General features: G+C 40.6%; 1 protein-coding gene across 10 annotated transcripts in view; it reads left to right on the forward strand.

The window, feature by feature from the left end:
- Window positions 1-15,746, forward strand: part of GRM8 (glutamate metabotropic receptor 8) — a 791,912-nt gene that overhangs the window by 756,269 nt on the left and 19,897 nt on the right. For 9 of the 10 annotated variants that reach the window (XM_053256776.1, XM_053256769.1, XM_053256768.1 and 6 more), the window contains one exon: window positions 10,384-10,685. In XM_053256776.1, coding sequence (XP_053112751.1) covers window positions 10,384-10,680 — 297 coding nt within the window. In that variant the 3' untranslated portion in view covers window positions 10,681-10,685. The remainder of the gene's footprint in view (window positions 1-10,383; window positions 10,686-15,746) is intronic. The other variant, XM_053256771.1, reaches the window with a different exon arrangement.

Here is a 15,746-nt window from a genome sequence, read left to right on the forward strand (position 1 = left end):
CCTCAACTTATTCTTATAGACCACAGCCATGCTACCTCCCCACACATCCTCTCACCTACTCCACCACAGAGTATCCCACCAGGAGAAGCTGGGACAAAACTGGACCACTAGCCTCTCTCGACCAGGTCTCTGTAATGCATACCAGGTAAGCTTCTTCTTCCATAATTACATCATGGATTATCTCAGGCTTAATTTGGACCTACCAGGCATTACAGAGTAATAAGGTGAGGTTCTGTGAGTTGTTGGCATAGCTCTCCAAGGTCAAAGAGGTTGTAGCCCTGCTGGAAGGGGAAACCAATTAAATTTTGGAGTTCCCTTCCCCTGTAATGGCCCACTGACCTATCAGCTCTATATCTTCATCGATTCCCCACTACTACCCGAATAGCTGCCCCAGAATCATTCCCCACTTTCCCATCTCTGGACAACCCAAGACACATACCTGTACCAAGTTCAATCAATTACTAGGCAACAATAATATTGTAGTCAGCAGGAGTCTTCCTTTTAGGACTCCAGATTAATACATTTGGCTCCAGCCCTCAGTCCCGCTGCACAAAGGCTACCATCAAAGGTTGGCAGTTGGCTTTGGCGGGCGCCTACTGGTGGCCCCCACCAGTGGCTGCGCCCCCGGCATTCCTCCCCTTTATAATGGCCAAAAGTTTAAAAGCCCAACAGATGTGGTTTTCACCATCCTATCAGGCAAACCCAGCTCTGGTGTAAGATTTTACAGCAATTAAACATGAGCAAAACAACAGATACCAGCCAAAGTGCACAGAAACCACAACCAGAGTCCCTCTCCCAGTCCAGAAGGTGGGCGGGGTGGAGTCAGATAAACTCCTAGCCCACAGTGTCTCTTCCAGTCACCTTCTGGAAAGGGAAATGTTTACTTTTTGTTTTGTTAATCCATTGTAGCTATTTCTTGCCTATTATTTCCATAGCTATTAGCACAATATACCAGCTATCTTTGCACACAGCTTTCCTGGCCCAGAGCTGTCCTGTGTCCATCCATCCATTGGGGTAAATAGCTGTTTTTTAATTTAAGCCCATAATTTTGTGCAGGAGAGTAACTTAATTATGGCCTGCTTGAAGATGCTCAATACTGTTACCATCTGGGGGGAAATGTATGCTTCATTTCATATGTTGCTGTATAAAGTATTTGAACTCTAGCACTCCTGCTATATGCAATAAACAAACAAACCAATCACATTAAAACAAAGCTCTTACCAGGTTAATAATTAGAGAATTAAAGGTTGCTTCAAAAGTATTTGTATTCTGGATGCCATTATTTTTAATACATGGATTGCCTTTCAGGCTAAAGGCTTTGAAGAAGTAAATTGTAGTTAATATTATAGTGTGGATAAAGGTGGAGAATTTTATTAAGAAGGTATTTCCAATCCAGACACAAACCCTAAATTTCATATCTGAACAAGCAGATTAGTTCTTTTACTGCATTCCTCTTGTTAAGTAATGGTGATTAGGCATGACCATGGGTTATCATGGATTAAACGAAAGTATATTTTAAAATTGTGGAGACAGAAAAATCAAAGTAGACTCCAACTTCTTTTTAAAATACATCTCAGGTCTAAATGATATTTTAAAGGTTGTGAATAATCTAAAACTAACAACTTGCCAGGCTAGCATACTGAATTTTGAATGTTCCAAATTGTCAGCTCCCATATTTTTAGATTCACTATATTTGAAGAGTCGCCAATCTATTTGCATTTATTTTGAATGGCTGCCCATCTGCCAAATTTCGTAGTTGATTTAATCTATGGACAACACTTGTAATTAGCATTCAGCACATGTACCTGATTAATTAACAATGCCTATTGGGTACAAAGTATTTTTGGCTTTAAACATCAAATGATAATGTAATTAATTCACAATGTTATTGGACACATTCCTGCTAATAATGTGGAAATATTAGAATTAGTATTCTCTGTTGAAAAATTAGTTTCATAAATTGCTAAGTATTTGTTATTAAATGGGAAAAATATCTGAACTTAAAAACATTACTGGGAGTACTGAAAAAATATTAACTAAAAATAAAATTTCTACTGTACTGATTGCTTATGTATGCTGATAAAGCCAGCAACTAATGAACTAAAACAGCCAATTATAAAAACAGCAAAAAAATTGACACAAAGGAAAACAAGCAGCAATTGAAAGAACAATAAATTACTGAAAGGTACAAAAATGCCCAACACTTGTATTCACAATCACATCTGTGAAGAAAATTAACAGTAGTATTAAAAACCTAATTCTTTCCCTTTACTTCATCTATAAGTATGTTTAAAAATAATAATCGTACATACTTCCCCAAAGAATATCTACCACGTAATATTAGGCTCCCTACCTTTTAAACTTGTAAATTAAATTTGTAAACTCAGTGCTAAATTCAAAATTATGCTCAGCATGGTAACAAAATACTAAGAAAAATGTCCGTGAAATATCAAGGTGTACTAAGGAGAAGAATATAAACGTGCCTCAAAGCAACTCCTTGTGCATGCCTTAGCATAACCCCTGCTAACTTGGGTTATGCTTAGGCATTAAAAGAGGCACCTTTTAATATGGGGATTCTCTTTATTTCGCAGTAACTGGCCCTATCCACTCCCAGGACAGTACCTCCAGTTGCTGGTGTCTATCTTATGTTTCTTTTTAGATTGTGAACCCTTTGGGGACAGGGTTTCATCTTATTTGTTTGTTATTTCTCTGTGTAAACCGCCCTGAGCCATTTTTGGAAGGGTGGTATAGAAATCAATCAATCAACCAATCAACCAAATAAAATAGTATTCTTCATTGTAAGTTCCAGGAGCTGCCATCAACTAGGGTTGCCATATTCAAACTCTCCAAATCCGGGCACCCTAATTTACAAGTCATTTTAGCTTGCAAATAATTTGCATATTATGCAAATTAAATGATGCACTGTCCAGTTAACTTGTATTTGCTCTGGATATCTACCAAAGCAAAATAATTTTCAACTAGAAAATACCATGAAAATAAATGAAGACTACACGAAGTTTGAGATATTAATAGCAGCAATAGAACAATCTCAATATGTTTGAGATATTAATAGCAGCAGTAGAACAAAAAAAAATACTCTGAACTTTTCATTTAAAGCTGCATTCCTATACACACTTACTTGGAAGAAAATCTGATTGGAACCAATGGTACTTCCAAGTAGGCATGCTTAGAATAGATTCCACCATAAAGCCAAAAATCTTAAACATTGCAATACACAGATAGGCAGTTATTTACATCAAAATCATTATCCTCTAACTGCCTGATAGAGATCCCTTGCTAACAAAACAACAACAACAAAAAGGTAACATTCCTCAGGGGGATTACTTAGTGTGAAACTCTCCCAGACAGCCTGCTTTACCTGCCTTATTTGAAGTCCAGTGGTTGAGCAGAATAGTGACCACAAATTTTGCTCCATCACACCTTTCACAAGGGCTAGAGCTTAGCTTAAAAAAAAAAAATTAAGACAGGGAATCCAAACAAATTCTGGCAGCAAAGCAATCCAGGTGGACTTGCTTAAAATCCAGGTACTACCCAGAAATCCAGGGAAGATGGCAACCTGACCATCAACCCTAAGTTGTTTGTTGGGATTGTACAAAGCTGAATATTCTCCACAGTCCACCTGGCAGTACCACCATGCAGAGACAACTGTTCCTACTAGTGACCATTGCTTCAAGGGCATGCACGGAGTGCTGGGAAGTGTTGCCCTTCTCAGCATTTCACAGAACTTTTAAGAGAGGGCTGTGTCTCTCTTAAAGGGTCCCCCCAGCACTGAGAAAAGCATAGTTCTGTGTGAATGGGAAATGGCTGTGACATTGAAGGTTGTATGTCAAAGTGGCCCCACTTGGAAAATTTTGAAGATCACTGCCTTAGCACAAGAAACCTGCATTTTAATGGATGCCGTAACAATGTTGCTTTCATTGTGTGAATGTGTCCCATACTCTAACACACATCTTCAAAATTTGGGGCCCACCAAGCAGGCTGCAAGATGGCTTTGTTGATCCTTTTATGGGCTATCTTACATGGAGGGTGGGTTGAGTGGATCTTGGGGGTTCACAAGTTCTATAGGCCTGATCTAAAGGGATTTGCACTTCGTTCATGCCTTATATTGTAAGAGGGGAGAATTTTCTGTTCATAATGAGCAGCTTGGTGGAAGTCACAAGCATAGTAGGCAGTGGCTGACATCTCCACCACCTTAGGAGGGCATTGCACGAGTTCCGGCCTCACAAGGAGTAGGTGCCCTACAGCTTGTCTTTCAGGGCAGCACACGGGGAGGCATTTTTCATTTCCCTCCCCTCTCTGGAAAAGTCCTGTTTGCTTGTAGAAATGTCCCTGAGGGCTAAACAGCTTACTTGCTCCTTGCTCCTTACCCTCAGACTGTGGAGAATGTCAGCAGTAAAAACAAAATGGGTCTGATAGATGTTTGCTTAGTCAAAAGAGTTATTAAAGAAGGCAACACACAGTAGACATAAGAGCACGATAGGAGTTCCATGGTATGTCAAACCAAAGGCCCATATTCTAGCCCACTGCTCTTGTTTCCAGCAATGATCAACCAGATGCCTTTCGGAAGGTCATAAGCACAGCATATTGGAAGAAGTCATCCCTTGCTCCTTCACCCCACTATCTGGTAATCAGAGCACAGAGGCTTTTGCTAGCCACTGTGGACAATATCTACTAACATAGTCTCCTATCCTCCATGAATTATCAGACTGACCAAGGCAGTTAGCAGGTCTGGGGCAAGCAAATACAATCAGGGAGAGGGAAAGCATCCTTCTCCAATACCGTGGTCCCAATCTGAATTCCATTCCTACCCCCTGGCTGTCCATGTCACTTCCAGTATGTCCTCTAAGTAGGCTGCAAATAACTTCTTGGAATTAGTTTTAAGATGGTCACATCAATTTGAAGACTGGTGTCCAGTAAGCCCTCTTCCAGTAACATGTTTCACTCTTGTCACTGCTCTGACCTTTTGTTTGCTTGCTTAGTATCCTGCCTCATGAAAGGTCTGTAAAACCAAATACAAATTCCCTATTTTGTTACTTTCAGTTGAATCCAAGGCATTACACAATTGTTTCTGTAGTACAATATGACACACAAGGAGGGCCATTCAGAGCTTAATAGCTTATTAAACTAAAGTACCTTTGCATGTTTACATTATTGATTTTTAAAAAGACATTATTTGCTGAAACAGCTTATTTGCAAAGTTAAGGAAGGAACCCAGAGAACTACTACAATGCAAAGTGATTAAAAGCCTAAAGCACAGTGTTGGCTTCTTTTATCAGGAAGAAAATAATCAAACAGGATACAGATTCAGTCAAATGGAAAACCAAATTACATGTTACATTGAATCAGAATGCTAAGGAAAACAAATTTCTAGTTCAAGCACAAAGTAAAAGACAAGAACAAAGTAAAAGTCGTATTACAAAGGTGCAGATTTCGATCAATACACATTATTAAATTTCAGTACTAAATTCCTTTTGACAAATTCTTCATTCAGAATGATATGATATAACATAAACAAAATTCAAACTGCTCTGTGGATTTATGCCCTGCTTCTGATTCTACCCTCTGCCCCGGTAGATAAGGCAGTGTTTGTGAATGTGAGCAGGGGTGGATGCGCTTTTTTGCCGCCCATAGGCAAAAAGGCTTTTTGCAAAAAATAAAAATAAAATGCTGCTGTGTGTGGGGGAGTCGAGGGGAAACTCTCTCTTTGCCCGGGCGCGGCAGCAGCTGCAGTGAGGGTGGGGCAAGGAGAAAGTCCCCCCCATGGCATTTGTTAAAAAAGGATTATTGATTGATTGACTGATTAAATGAGTTAAAACAATTTAAAACATTCAACGATTACTAAAAGTCAGGCTAAAAAGGGGGGCTCTTTTAAAGGTTGACAAAGACGTTAAGCCACAGATATCTATAGAGAGTACATTCCACAGCTCAGGAGTGACTACAGAGAAGGCCTGCTCCCGAGTCACCGCCAGATAAGCTCAAGACAGAGCTTTCTCGATGACCTTAAGATGTGGTGGGGTTCATGCAGAAGAAGGTGCTCTCCTAAGTAACTCGATCCTTAGACATTTAGGGCTTTATAGGTAATTACCACCACTTTGAATTTTGCCCAGAAACCTATTGGCAGCCAATGCAATTGTTTTAAAATAGGCATAATTTGGTCTCAGAGAAACCCTGGCGACCAAATCTAGCCACTGCATTTTGGACCAACTGAAGTTTCCGAACCACATACAAAGGCAGCCCCGTGTACTTGCACATTGCAGTAGTCAAACCTAGAAATTACCAGAGAGTGTACCACAGTTTTGAGATAATTATCTTCAAGGAATGTACACAGTGTCAAAACAACCGAAGTTGACAGAAAACGCTCCTGGCCATAGCATCAACCTGAGATACTAGTGAGGCCTGGGTCCAGAAGCACTCCCAAGCTACGTACTGTTCCTTCAGGTGGAGTGCAACCCAATCCAGATTAGGCATATCTATCACATCCTACAAAGTATGAACCCTTACCATGAGTACTTCTGTCTTGTTTGGATTCAGTTTCAATTTATTATCCCTCATCCAGTCCATTTCTGCCTGTAAGCAGGCATTTAGAGGGGTTATGCCATTCCCAGTGATGATATCATGAAAAAATAGATTTGGGTGTTATCAGCATATTGTAACATCCTGCTCCAAATCTCCTGATGATCTGACCCAGCGGTTGCATGTAGATGTTAAAAAGCATCAGAGATTGGGTGGAGCCTTGAGGGACAGCATACAATAGCTCTCGTTTCAGAGAGCAACTATCTCCTAGCAACACCATCTGGAATCTACCCAAGATATAGAAATGGAACCACTGCAATGCAGTACCACCTATTCCCAAATCCCTCAAATGATCCAGAAGGCTATCATGGCTGATAGTAGCCACATAAATGTCCAAAAGAACCAACAGAGTTATCTAGCTATTGGAGAAGAATTCTGATTAGTAGCAATACAGAGCGGCTGGGATGCTGCTTCACAGCAAATAAATGAATCAAAGCCTAAGGCTGCAGTCCATGGACATTTGCTAACCTAGGCATAAGCCCCATTGAGGACAATGATACTTGCTTTTGAGTGAATATTCATAGGCTTGCATTGTACATTTTTAGAAGCACTGCCTCCATACCCAAAAGGTAGATTTTTTTTTGTTTTTACATTTATATTCCGCTCTTCCTCCAAGGAGGAAGATTGTGGTCTCATGCAAAGTAAAAGGCACTTGCCGTCAAGTCAATTTCGACTCCTGGTGCCCACGGAGCCGTCTGGTTTTCTTTTGGTAGAATATAGGAGGGGGTTACCATTGTCTCCTCCCACGCAGTATAAGATGATGCCTTTCAGCATCTTCCTATATCACTGCTACCTGATATAGGTATTTCCCATAGTCTGGGAAACATACCAGCAGGGAATCGAACCAGAAAACTTCTGCTTGTTAGTCGAGCATTTCCACGCTGTGCCACTTAAGGTGGTTTCATACAAAGTACACTTGGATTTTCTGATGCAATCTCACATTTTTTTTCCCTTTAGATTTACACAAATGTTCTGTGGAGTGGCCCCATGGTGAGAATTCACAACTCTAAAGCAAATTTTAAAGCAAATTATTAGCAACTTTTCAGCTAATAGCACTTAAAATGAGAGTCATGTTTTTCTGTAGTCTCTAAGGGTAAAATGTCAAATGGAAAAGTGTTGCTCTTCCGACAAAGAGAATTATAAATATGCTATTATTGTTCCTAAATCAAACTCTCTTATTCTTTTCATCTTTTGCCTTCTGCTGGAGCCTAATTCATAGGGAGCACTAGCTCTGTGAAGCAGTTGAACTGAAAGTTGGCAGGATTACTGAGAGGATATTTATACAGCAGCTTTGGGTGAATGTTGGCTGTGCCATTACAAACAGTGGCAAAGATGAAATGTCAGCAAGTCTCTATCAATAAGGCCCTGAAATAGTATTTATGGCAACTGTCCCTATCAGTCATGGGACATACTGAGGTGAAAATTTTGCTCCTTAAGCCATACAGGATCATAGTAAGACACTCTATCATTTCTCGCTGTAAGAAATAATCGACAAATGAGAATGCTATAGTGTTGTTTATAACTACAATTTGATTCCTGGTATAAATACCCACAAACAGTGGCAGTTCTTGTGAATGAGCCAAGATGAACTTAAAGCTTTGTTCTGTTTTGCGGTCATAAGATATGCCTGCTCAGCTGGAAATGTTGGGTGAACAGAAAGGAGTGGTGAAAGAATGGCATGCATGGCTTTAGAACAATTCATATTCCAGCATCATGCAGATTAACAATTCTCACCATTTTCAGCAGACATACTGTACATGATGACCAGTGTAGCTTTTTTGTGGGGTGAGGGGAAGTAAATATGGAAACAAATGGCAACAACAAGGAGCTGAGGCGTGGGTGAATGCAAAACGTTTGAGCTTTTCTATTATAAACCAGATTGGTTTCCTTACAGGCAATACATTCTGATACTCTAAGTGTAATATAGTTTCTGAAAATATGTCTTACCAACTGTGCATTGGCAAAGTTCAGCTGTTCAAAACCATGTTTTTCTGCTATAACAAACTTCAGAACGCCACATTATTGTTCATTCCCCAATCCTTCAACTGCTTCATCCATGAGCAGAGAAAAATGAAAGCTCCCACTTTCATGTTAAGAACAAACCACAATTCCGCATTATGTACAAACACAGGATGTTAACTAAAGTGAGAACCAATTAGGATATCAAACCATATCAATATCTTATTCTAACTAGCTCTTCCCTCAGTTTGTACATAAAACAGAATTGTGGTTTTAAAATGAAAGAAGAAGCATTCACTCTCTTCTTCTTGCAAGTGAGGTGCTCTTGGAGTAGGAAACAATGGTTTTGCAATACATTCGAATATCGTTATTTGGATTTGGTAGTAAGGTGAAGTTTTGGTTGCAAATTATCCCATCAGTTTTAGTGTAAAGAACCTACATTTCTGATAAGTCTAATATTCAAACAGTAAAACCACAATTTCTCAAACTAAATTTGGTGTTGACCAAATTGCTGTTTGAACATTGCTCCATGTACTTGGTGAGTGACAGACTGTTCTTGAAGCTTTGGTTTATTTCAGTTGATACCATTCTAACACTTTTGTCAGGTGTTTTCTTTTTAAAGTCCAGATCAGATACAGTTGTTTATCATTTGAACATTAATCAGTTACTCTTAATGATTTGTAGGAGGCTGGGTTTTAATAGCAGGGCTTCCTCTTCTAGCCACTTAATAATGTGAGACCACTTACTATAATTAAAAGCAACATGAGTGAAACTTCTTCCTGGTGTCTGAGTACAATTAACTGTACAATAGCAGTTCCACCTAGGTTATCTCAGTGCATAGTGAGTAAATAAATACAATTTTTAAAAGAATAAATACAATTAAGGATGGGTGAAAAACGCTTCATAACCTCAAACTAGTGCTGATCTGCATTGAAATAATTTGGTACTGTCCGGCTTTGGGGAGGAGGGATTCTTCAAAGTGCCCTTTCTGCTCTCTCGCAGTGAATTATAGACATGGGCACTGCCTCAGGGTTGGGAAGGAAGGAAGTTTATTCACTCCCCTCCTTCACCTATCAGTGGGAGCCAAAAGCCTGAGCCTCTCTCCAGGAGACTGTCAGGCTCACAAACCCCATCCCGACTGATCTGCTCATCCTTGGCAGCCTCTGCATCTCACACACTCCTTCCCGCCTTTGGCGGCTCCGTCTTCCCTGGCCAGGCACGTGTCCTGGACACCCAATCCCTCGCCTCCACAGGGGGCTCATTCCTCAACTCCACCCCCTGCCTTATCATTCCTCCAGCTGCTGAGGAGCAGCTACAGCTACAAAACTCCCTCTGCTACCCTCCACCGAAGGGCTCGCCAGTCAAGATCTGTCTCAGATCTGGAGCCAGCCCAGTGCAGAGCTACTGGTACAGAATCTGGATACCTTAAGGATCTCTCATCTCCCGACTGAGGGAGATGTGGAGGGTCAGTGCAAGGGGCAAAGATTCTTCAGCTGTGATGTTGCGATTAAGGGATATTTTTCTCAGGGAAGTCAACATTTGCTCTTGCTTTATTTTCATTCTGCTATCTTATTAAGCTTTTTAGGAAGACTTTTTAGTGGGGGCTGATTTTCATTTATTATATTTGCTGCTGTACAGAACAAGAAGCAACTCCATTGTTCTTGTGACTGTGTGTGTGTTACTAGATTGTTTGGCTGGATGTCATAGTATCATTTCCAAAATGATAGAGCACATTTTAAAATTAGTTATTGTATTAGCTTTTATGTTCCATAAGCCTTGCTGACGTTAGCTGTTACTGTATCATGTTTTTCTTCTTCTTCTCTTTCCTAGATGTACATCCAGACAACAACACTTACAGTGTCCATGAGTTTAAGTGCTTCTGTGTCTCTGGGCATGCTCTACATGCCCAAGGTTTATATTATCATTTTTCATCCTGAGCAAAATGTTCAAAAACGGAAGAGGAGTTTCAAGGCTGTCGTCACGGCAGCCACGATGCAAAGCAAGCTGATCCAAAAGGGAAATGACAGACCAAATGGCGAGGTGAAAACTGAACTTTGTGAAAGTCTTGAAACCAACAGTAAGTCATCCGTAGACTTAACCATGGTCAAGAGTGGCAGCACTTCCTAATAGATGTACGTTCACAGGAATGCTTAATAAACCACACTTTTTTCTTGGCTTGCCCTGCATGAACCCAGAGATGTGTCAAAATTCATGTGACCACTTTTTAAATTCAACTTTTAAAAATCTGGTTTTTTGTTTTTTTTAAAAAAGCACACTCCCATAAATAAGCTTTTAAAAACAATTACTCCTCTCCAGAAAATATTTGAAAATACATTGAGCTGATGTATTTCATATCACATTATGATACTGGCTCATTGGATAACATTACTGTGAAATGGAATTGAAAGAGCCATTAAAAAAAAAGCCATTGGTTTCAAATTTCATTGTTCCTAACATTATATATAACTGTATGGAGAACACCACCATTATCTTTAACCTGTGAATAGTTCTTTTACAAATTGGCTATCTTCCCCTGCCCCCCGGATATCTTAAGAAAAGCCAAATGAATTGTGAATGATTAGATCAAGTGAATCAAGATCAAGATCAAGTGAATTAGATCAAGTTACTACACAGGATCAAGTGAATAGTAGAGTTACAACACAGTGCAATCTTTGCATTGCCTTGCTGCAAAGTATAGTTGAAACCCCACCCTGCCATACCAGACATATATCCTGACACAGAGTTGTCATCACTCCTTCCATTGGAGGATTAGTAGTGGCTCACCTTAACAAGCCCGGCGGGGGGAGGGGGGTGAGTGTGAGGTTCAGCCTGGTTCCCAGCAGCTTTGGTTGTGCCTCTCCTTTTCCTGCCCCTGCCCTGCCCTGCCCCTGCCCCTGCCCCGGGCTTAACAAGAGTCATGCTGCCTGCAGGCATTCATCAGATAGAACTGTGCAGGCTAGTTAATCATTAACCAGGGCTGTCAGGAACCAGAGACAGCTGTACCTCGTTTGGTACCCCCAGCTCATTAAGGCGGGCTGCTACTGGAAGGAAGGGACCATTGGGGTACAACCCGTAGGCTACAATCCTGAATGCACTTATTTTAGAGTAAATCCCACAGAAATCAGTAGGATTTACTTTTGAATAAAAATGCATAGCATTGGACTGTAAATGGGTAACAGTTTACCCAATGATAACATATGTTGAACAGATCTGGTGGGTTCTAACTTTTAACTTTCTAATTTGTACCTTTTAAATTCTGTTTTAATCTGGATTTTGTTTTCGTTAATTTCTACTTATTTATTAATTTTATGGCTTCCCCCACTATTTTTTTCTGTTTTAATTTTGTGAGCTGCCCCGAGCATTAGTGCACTGGAGGGGCAGGGTATATAATTATTATAAATAAACAAACTAGCATGTAATAACCAATCAAAATGCCAGTTGTCTGTATGGTCATGCCAAATGATGGGGAGAATTTTATTATTTTGCTGGTCAATGACCGAATTAACTTATAACTAACTAACTTTTATTACACTTCTGCACCTGATCAGAAGCCTTGGAAGTAGGTGAATGATAACATTCTTCTTCCCCTTTGGCATGGTGATAGAGACAACCAGCTTTTCAAGTAGTTTATATGTACATTGTTATAAGTTAGCACTTGGTAAAGGACTATCTTTACTGCCCTGAGCTACTTTTGGAAGGGCGGTATAAAAATTTAATGAATGAATGAATGAATAAATAAATACATAAAATCTGTATTCACCCCTTATCTATGTTATTCCAAGCCCTGACCTACAAATCTTACTACTCTTATAACCAAGTATGCAATTAAGAAGAACGATAGTTTCCCATCTGGAACTGGTCTTTGAATCCTGGCACATCTCTAGATAACTCTTTCAAGTGGGCTAGTGCACTTTATGGCAGCATGTTATCATAGCATGTTATATGAAGAAAAAAAGAAAGGAAAATAAATGTAAGCCATGTTCAAGGCCTAAACTTGAAAGATGGATTTGTCCTGTACCTTTACTGTACAGAAGTCTGCGCCTTGTTGCATGCATGATACAAAACAACAACAGGTATTCATATCCAACAAAGTGCTTACTGATGCTTAGCCATCAAGCAGTAGGCCAGCATCTGCTCATTTTCAGGCAGCTGCATCAATAATTTTTAAAGAAAATCTCAAAACCTGTTTACAAAACAAGTCAAATTCCTGCTTCCTGGCTTGTGAAGGTTTCAAAGAGGTCAACATTTGATCTGAGGAAACGATATGTTGGAAACCAAATAATGATGTCCTTTGTCCTTAGCTGCAGTACTGCAGAGTTGAAGCATGAAGCATGAACAATTTTGGGCATGCATTTTCTTTGTTTTTCAAACTGAGGCACAAATTGCCTTCAAAAGGGAAGACAAAGGAGATTTGGGAGCACCAGAGCTTGAAGGCCACTCCTGTGTCTTCTTTATGCAGCTACATAGTAAGGAGAAGTTTAGAAGATGTACTATGGTGGAAGAAGCCTCCATCTGCTGAACATTACAATGTCATGCAAAGATAGGCAGAGGAGCCATCTTTGGATAAGATGGCTTGACCAAGCATGCCATAAGAATGTACAGGTTGTTTTTACATAACAAAACCCCCTAACACCTTAATGTAGCTTACAGTAACATGTGTTAAAAATAAGATTTAAGGTATGGTTCTGTAGCTAATACAACCTTATGCAAAGGCAGACAGTGATTCTACACTGCTCCTAAACAGTGCTCCTAAATGTTATTCAGTCATCTAAAAACCATCGGTTTAGGTGAGAGTTATGATGGCATTATATTTCCACGTGCTCTAAAAGCATGGAAATTCCAATTTTAGGTGTCATCTTGAGTTCTTAATTTCTGCAACATATAAGCTCTAAAGACTTTGTACAGTCTCGTATATTATATATTATGCTGGCTTTAGAAATGAAGCTCCATGCAGCCACACTTTGCCTTGGCTTTCAATTGGACATTGGGCTGGAGAGGGGTATATCCAGGAAGAAATTCAACAGATGAAGCTTCCTCAATCACTTCCTAGAGAAGCTCCTGGTGAATTTCTGCCTGATGCATCTCTACAAGGCAAAGTTCTTCCCCCAAAATGCCACTTCTCCAGCTGCAAATAAGCACCAAATTTGGAAGGGTGATGTCTCTTGTCACCTAATTGATGTATGCAGAATTTCAGGGGGATTGGATAGATACTGTAGATTTTACAAGCAATAGAATGTTCAGGATTTATAATGGTGGGATCAGGCACAGATTAACGCAGAGGCAGCATCTGCCTATGGTGGCAAAATATGAGGAGCAGCGGTGGAGGCGGTTAGAAAAGGTCCCCCCTTTACTTTAATATTTTTAAATGCCACGGTGGTGGCACTAGATCTTGGGGGGACAAGGTGAGGGGAAAGTTCCCCCCCTTTTTATTTTTTTAACATTCATATCCTGCTTTCCCTCCAAGGAACCCAGAGCAGTATACATGTTTATGTTTGTCCTCACAACAGCCCTGTGAGGTAGGTTAGGCTAAGAGATATGTGACTGGCCTAGAGTCACCCAGTGTGTTTCACGGCTGAATGGGGATTTGGACTCAGGTCTCCCCAGTCCTAGTCCAACACTCTAACCACTTTCACACGCAAGGAAAGGTGGAAATGGGCTGCATATACAGTAGCAGAACCCGGCCATTCAGTCACCTAGTAGGAGGGGAGGAGGGAGGAGCTCGCTGCCGCCGCCCACACAATGGGCTTAGAGCTAAACAAGGAACACACTGTGACTCTCCTCTCCTTGCCCCCGTCCCTGCAGCTGCAGCCAGCCAGACGCCACTACCACACCCCATATCACCACCAGCGATCTTTAGGGGGCCAAAGGAGAACTTCCCCCACTGCAGCAAGCTTTTTAAAAAATCAAAGTAAAAGGGGGGACTTTCACCACGCCTCCCCGCTCCCCGGAGCTTTAAAAAATAAATGAATAAGGGCAGCAAAAGCCTTTTTCTGCCTATGGGCGGCAAAAAGGTTAATCTGCCCCTGGGTGGGATGTTGAAACAACTAATCTTAACTATATTGGCACTACTGTGCCAGTGTACGGTAGAAGAGAGAACTTCTGTCCCTTACATGAAGATGCTTACAGCTTCCAAAACCTCATCTTCCACCCATATGTTAAAGGTAGGAGCCCTGTCTTCATGTTTATCTATTCCCCTTACATGTGATCTTGTTCCCCTTACATGCGATCTGGGTTGGTGATTGTAACAAAGTAGCTGATATCCCTTGGATAGATGGAATGGTTCACTGTGCCTCCTTAAGAAGGATGTGTTTTGAACCCTCTGAATGTATAATTCATCAGCACAGCTGCGACTGGAAGCAAGTCTAAATTTTGCAGTAGCAGAATGTGCAGTAAAATACATTTACTGGCGTCCTGGCCTTCCTTCGGCCTAAAACATCCATGCGATTTAAAGCTCATCTCCAGTGCCTGCCTTCAAGGCGTTGATCCTTGTACTTTAATGCTCCACAGGCAGGCAGATTCAAAAAGTCAACACATCTCCACTCTAGGGAGCCTCTCTCCCTCATGTAATTGAGCTGTCTTGGATGAAAGACAGGCGTTCAGAGTTCCCTCAGCTTTCTCAAAAGCCATCCTATAGCTATTAGATGGTCTTAACTTTCTTCCCTTCTGCCAAAATAATTTGTGGAAACTTTTAGAGGCACTAGTAGTACACTTATCATTGTGTTTCTTTAAAGCCTCTCTTTTAAACTAGCTGGCTATAATAGTACCCAGAATAGCGTTTAGGAAATGCTCCTTCTCGCTAACAGTTGTGACCCTCAGGTCTCAAATTACTTTTACAATGACAGTCACAGCACACTAGTCTTAGTGCTGTGCTGATGCCATTTCAGAGAAAGCCCCATGCAGTGGAAGGAAGGACGTCCACCAGCTTGATCCTGAACATCATTTACTTGGAAGAAGTCTCATTGATTTAAGTGAGGCTCGCTTTCATATAAATAGGTGGGATTAGGGTTGGGGTTTAAGAATCTTTGGCTTTGTCTTGACTCCTGGAATATAAGAGGCATAGGAACACTTTTACAATACACATTAAAATGGGTTTGAAACGGACTTCTCTCTCATAACGTTCCCCAGCAGTGAGTGTGGATACATAAGGATTAAATTCTGTTTAACCTTTTCTTGAAATATTTGTATCAGCAATT

This window comes from Hemicordylus capensis, chromosome 5 (genome assembly GCF_027244095.1).
Source record: "Hemicordylus capensis ecotype Gifberg chromosome 5, rHemCap1.1.pri, whole genome shotgun sequence".
In the NCBI taxonomy this organism is placed as follows: domain Eukaryota; kingdom Metazoa; phylum Chordata; class Lepidosauria; order Squamata; family Cordylidae; genus Hemicordylus; species Hemicordylus capensis.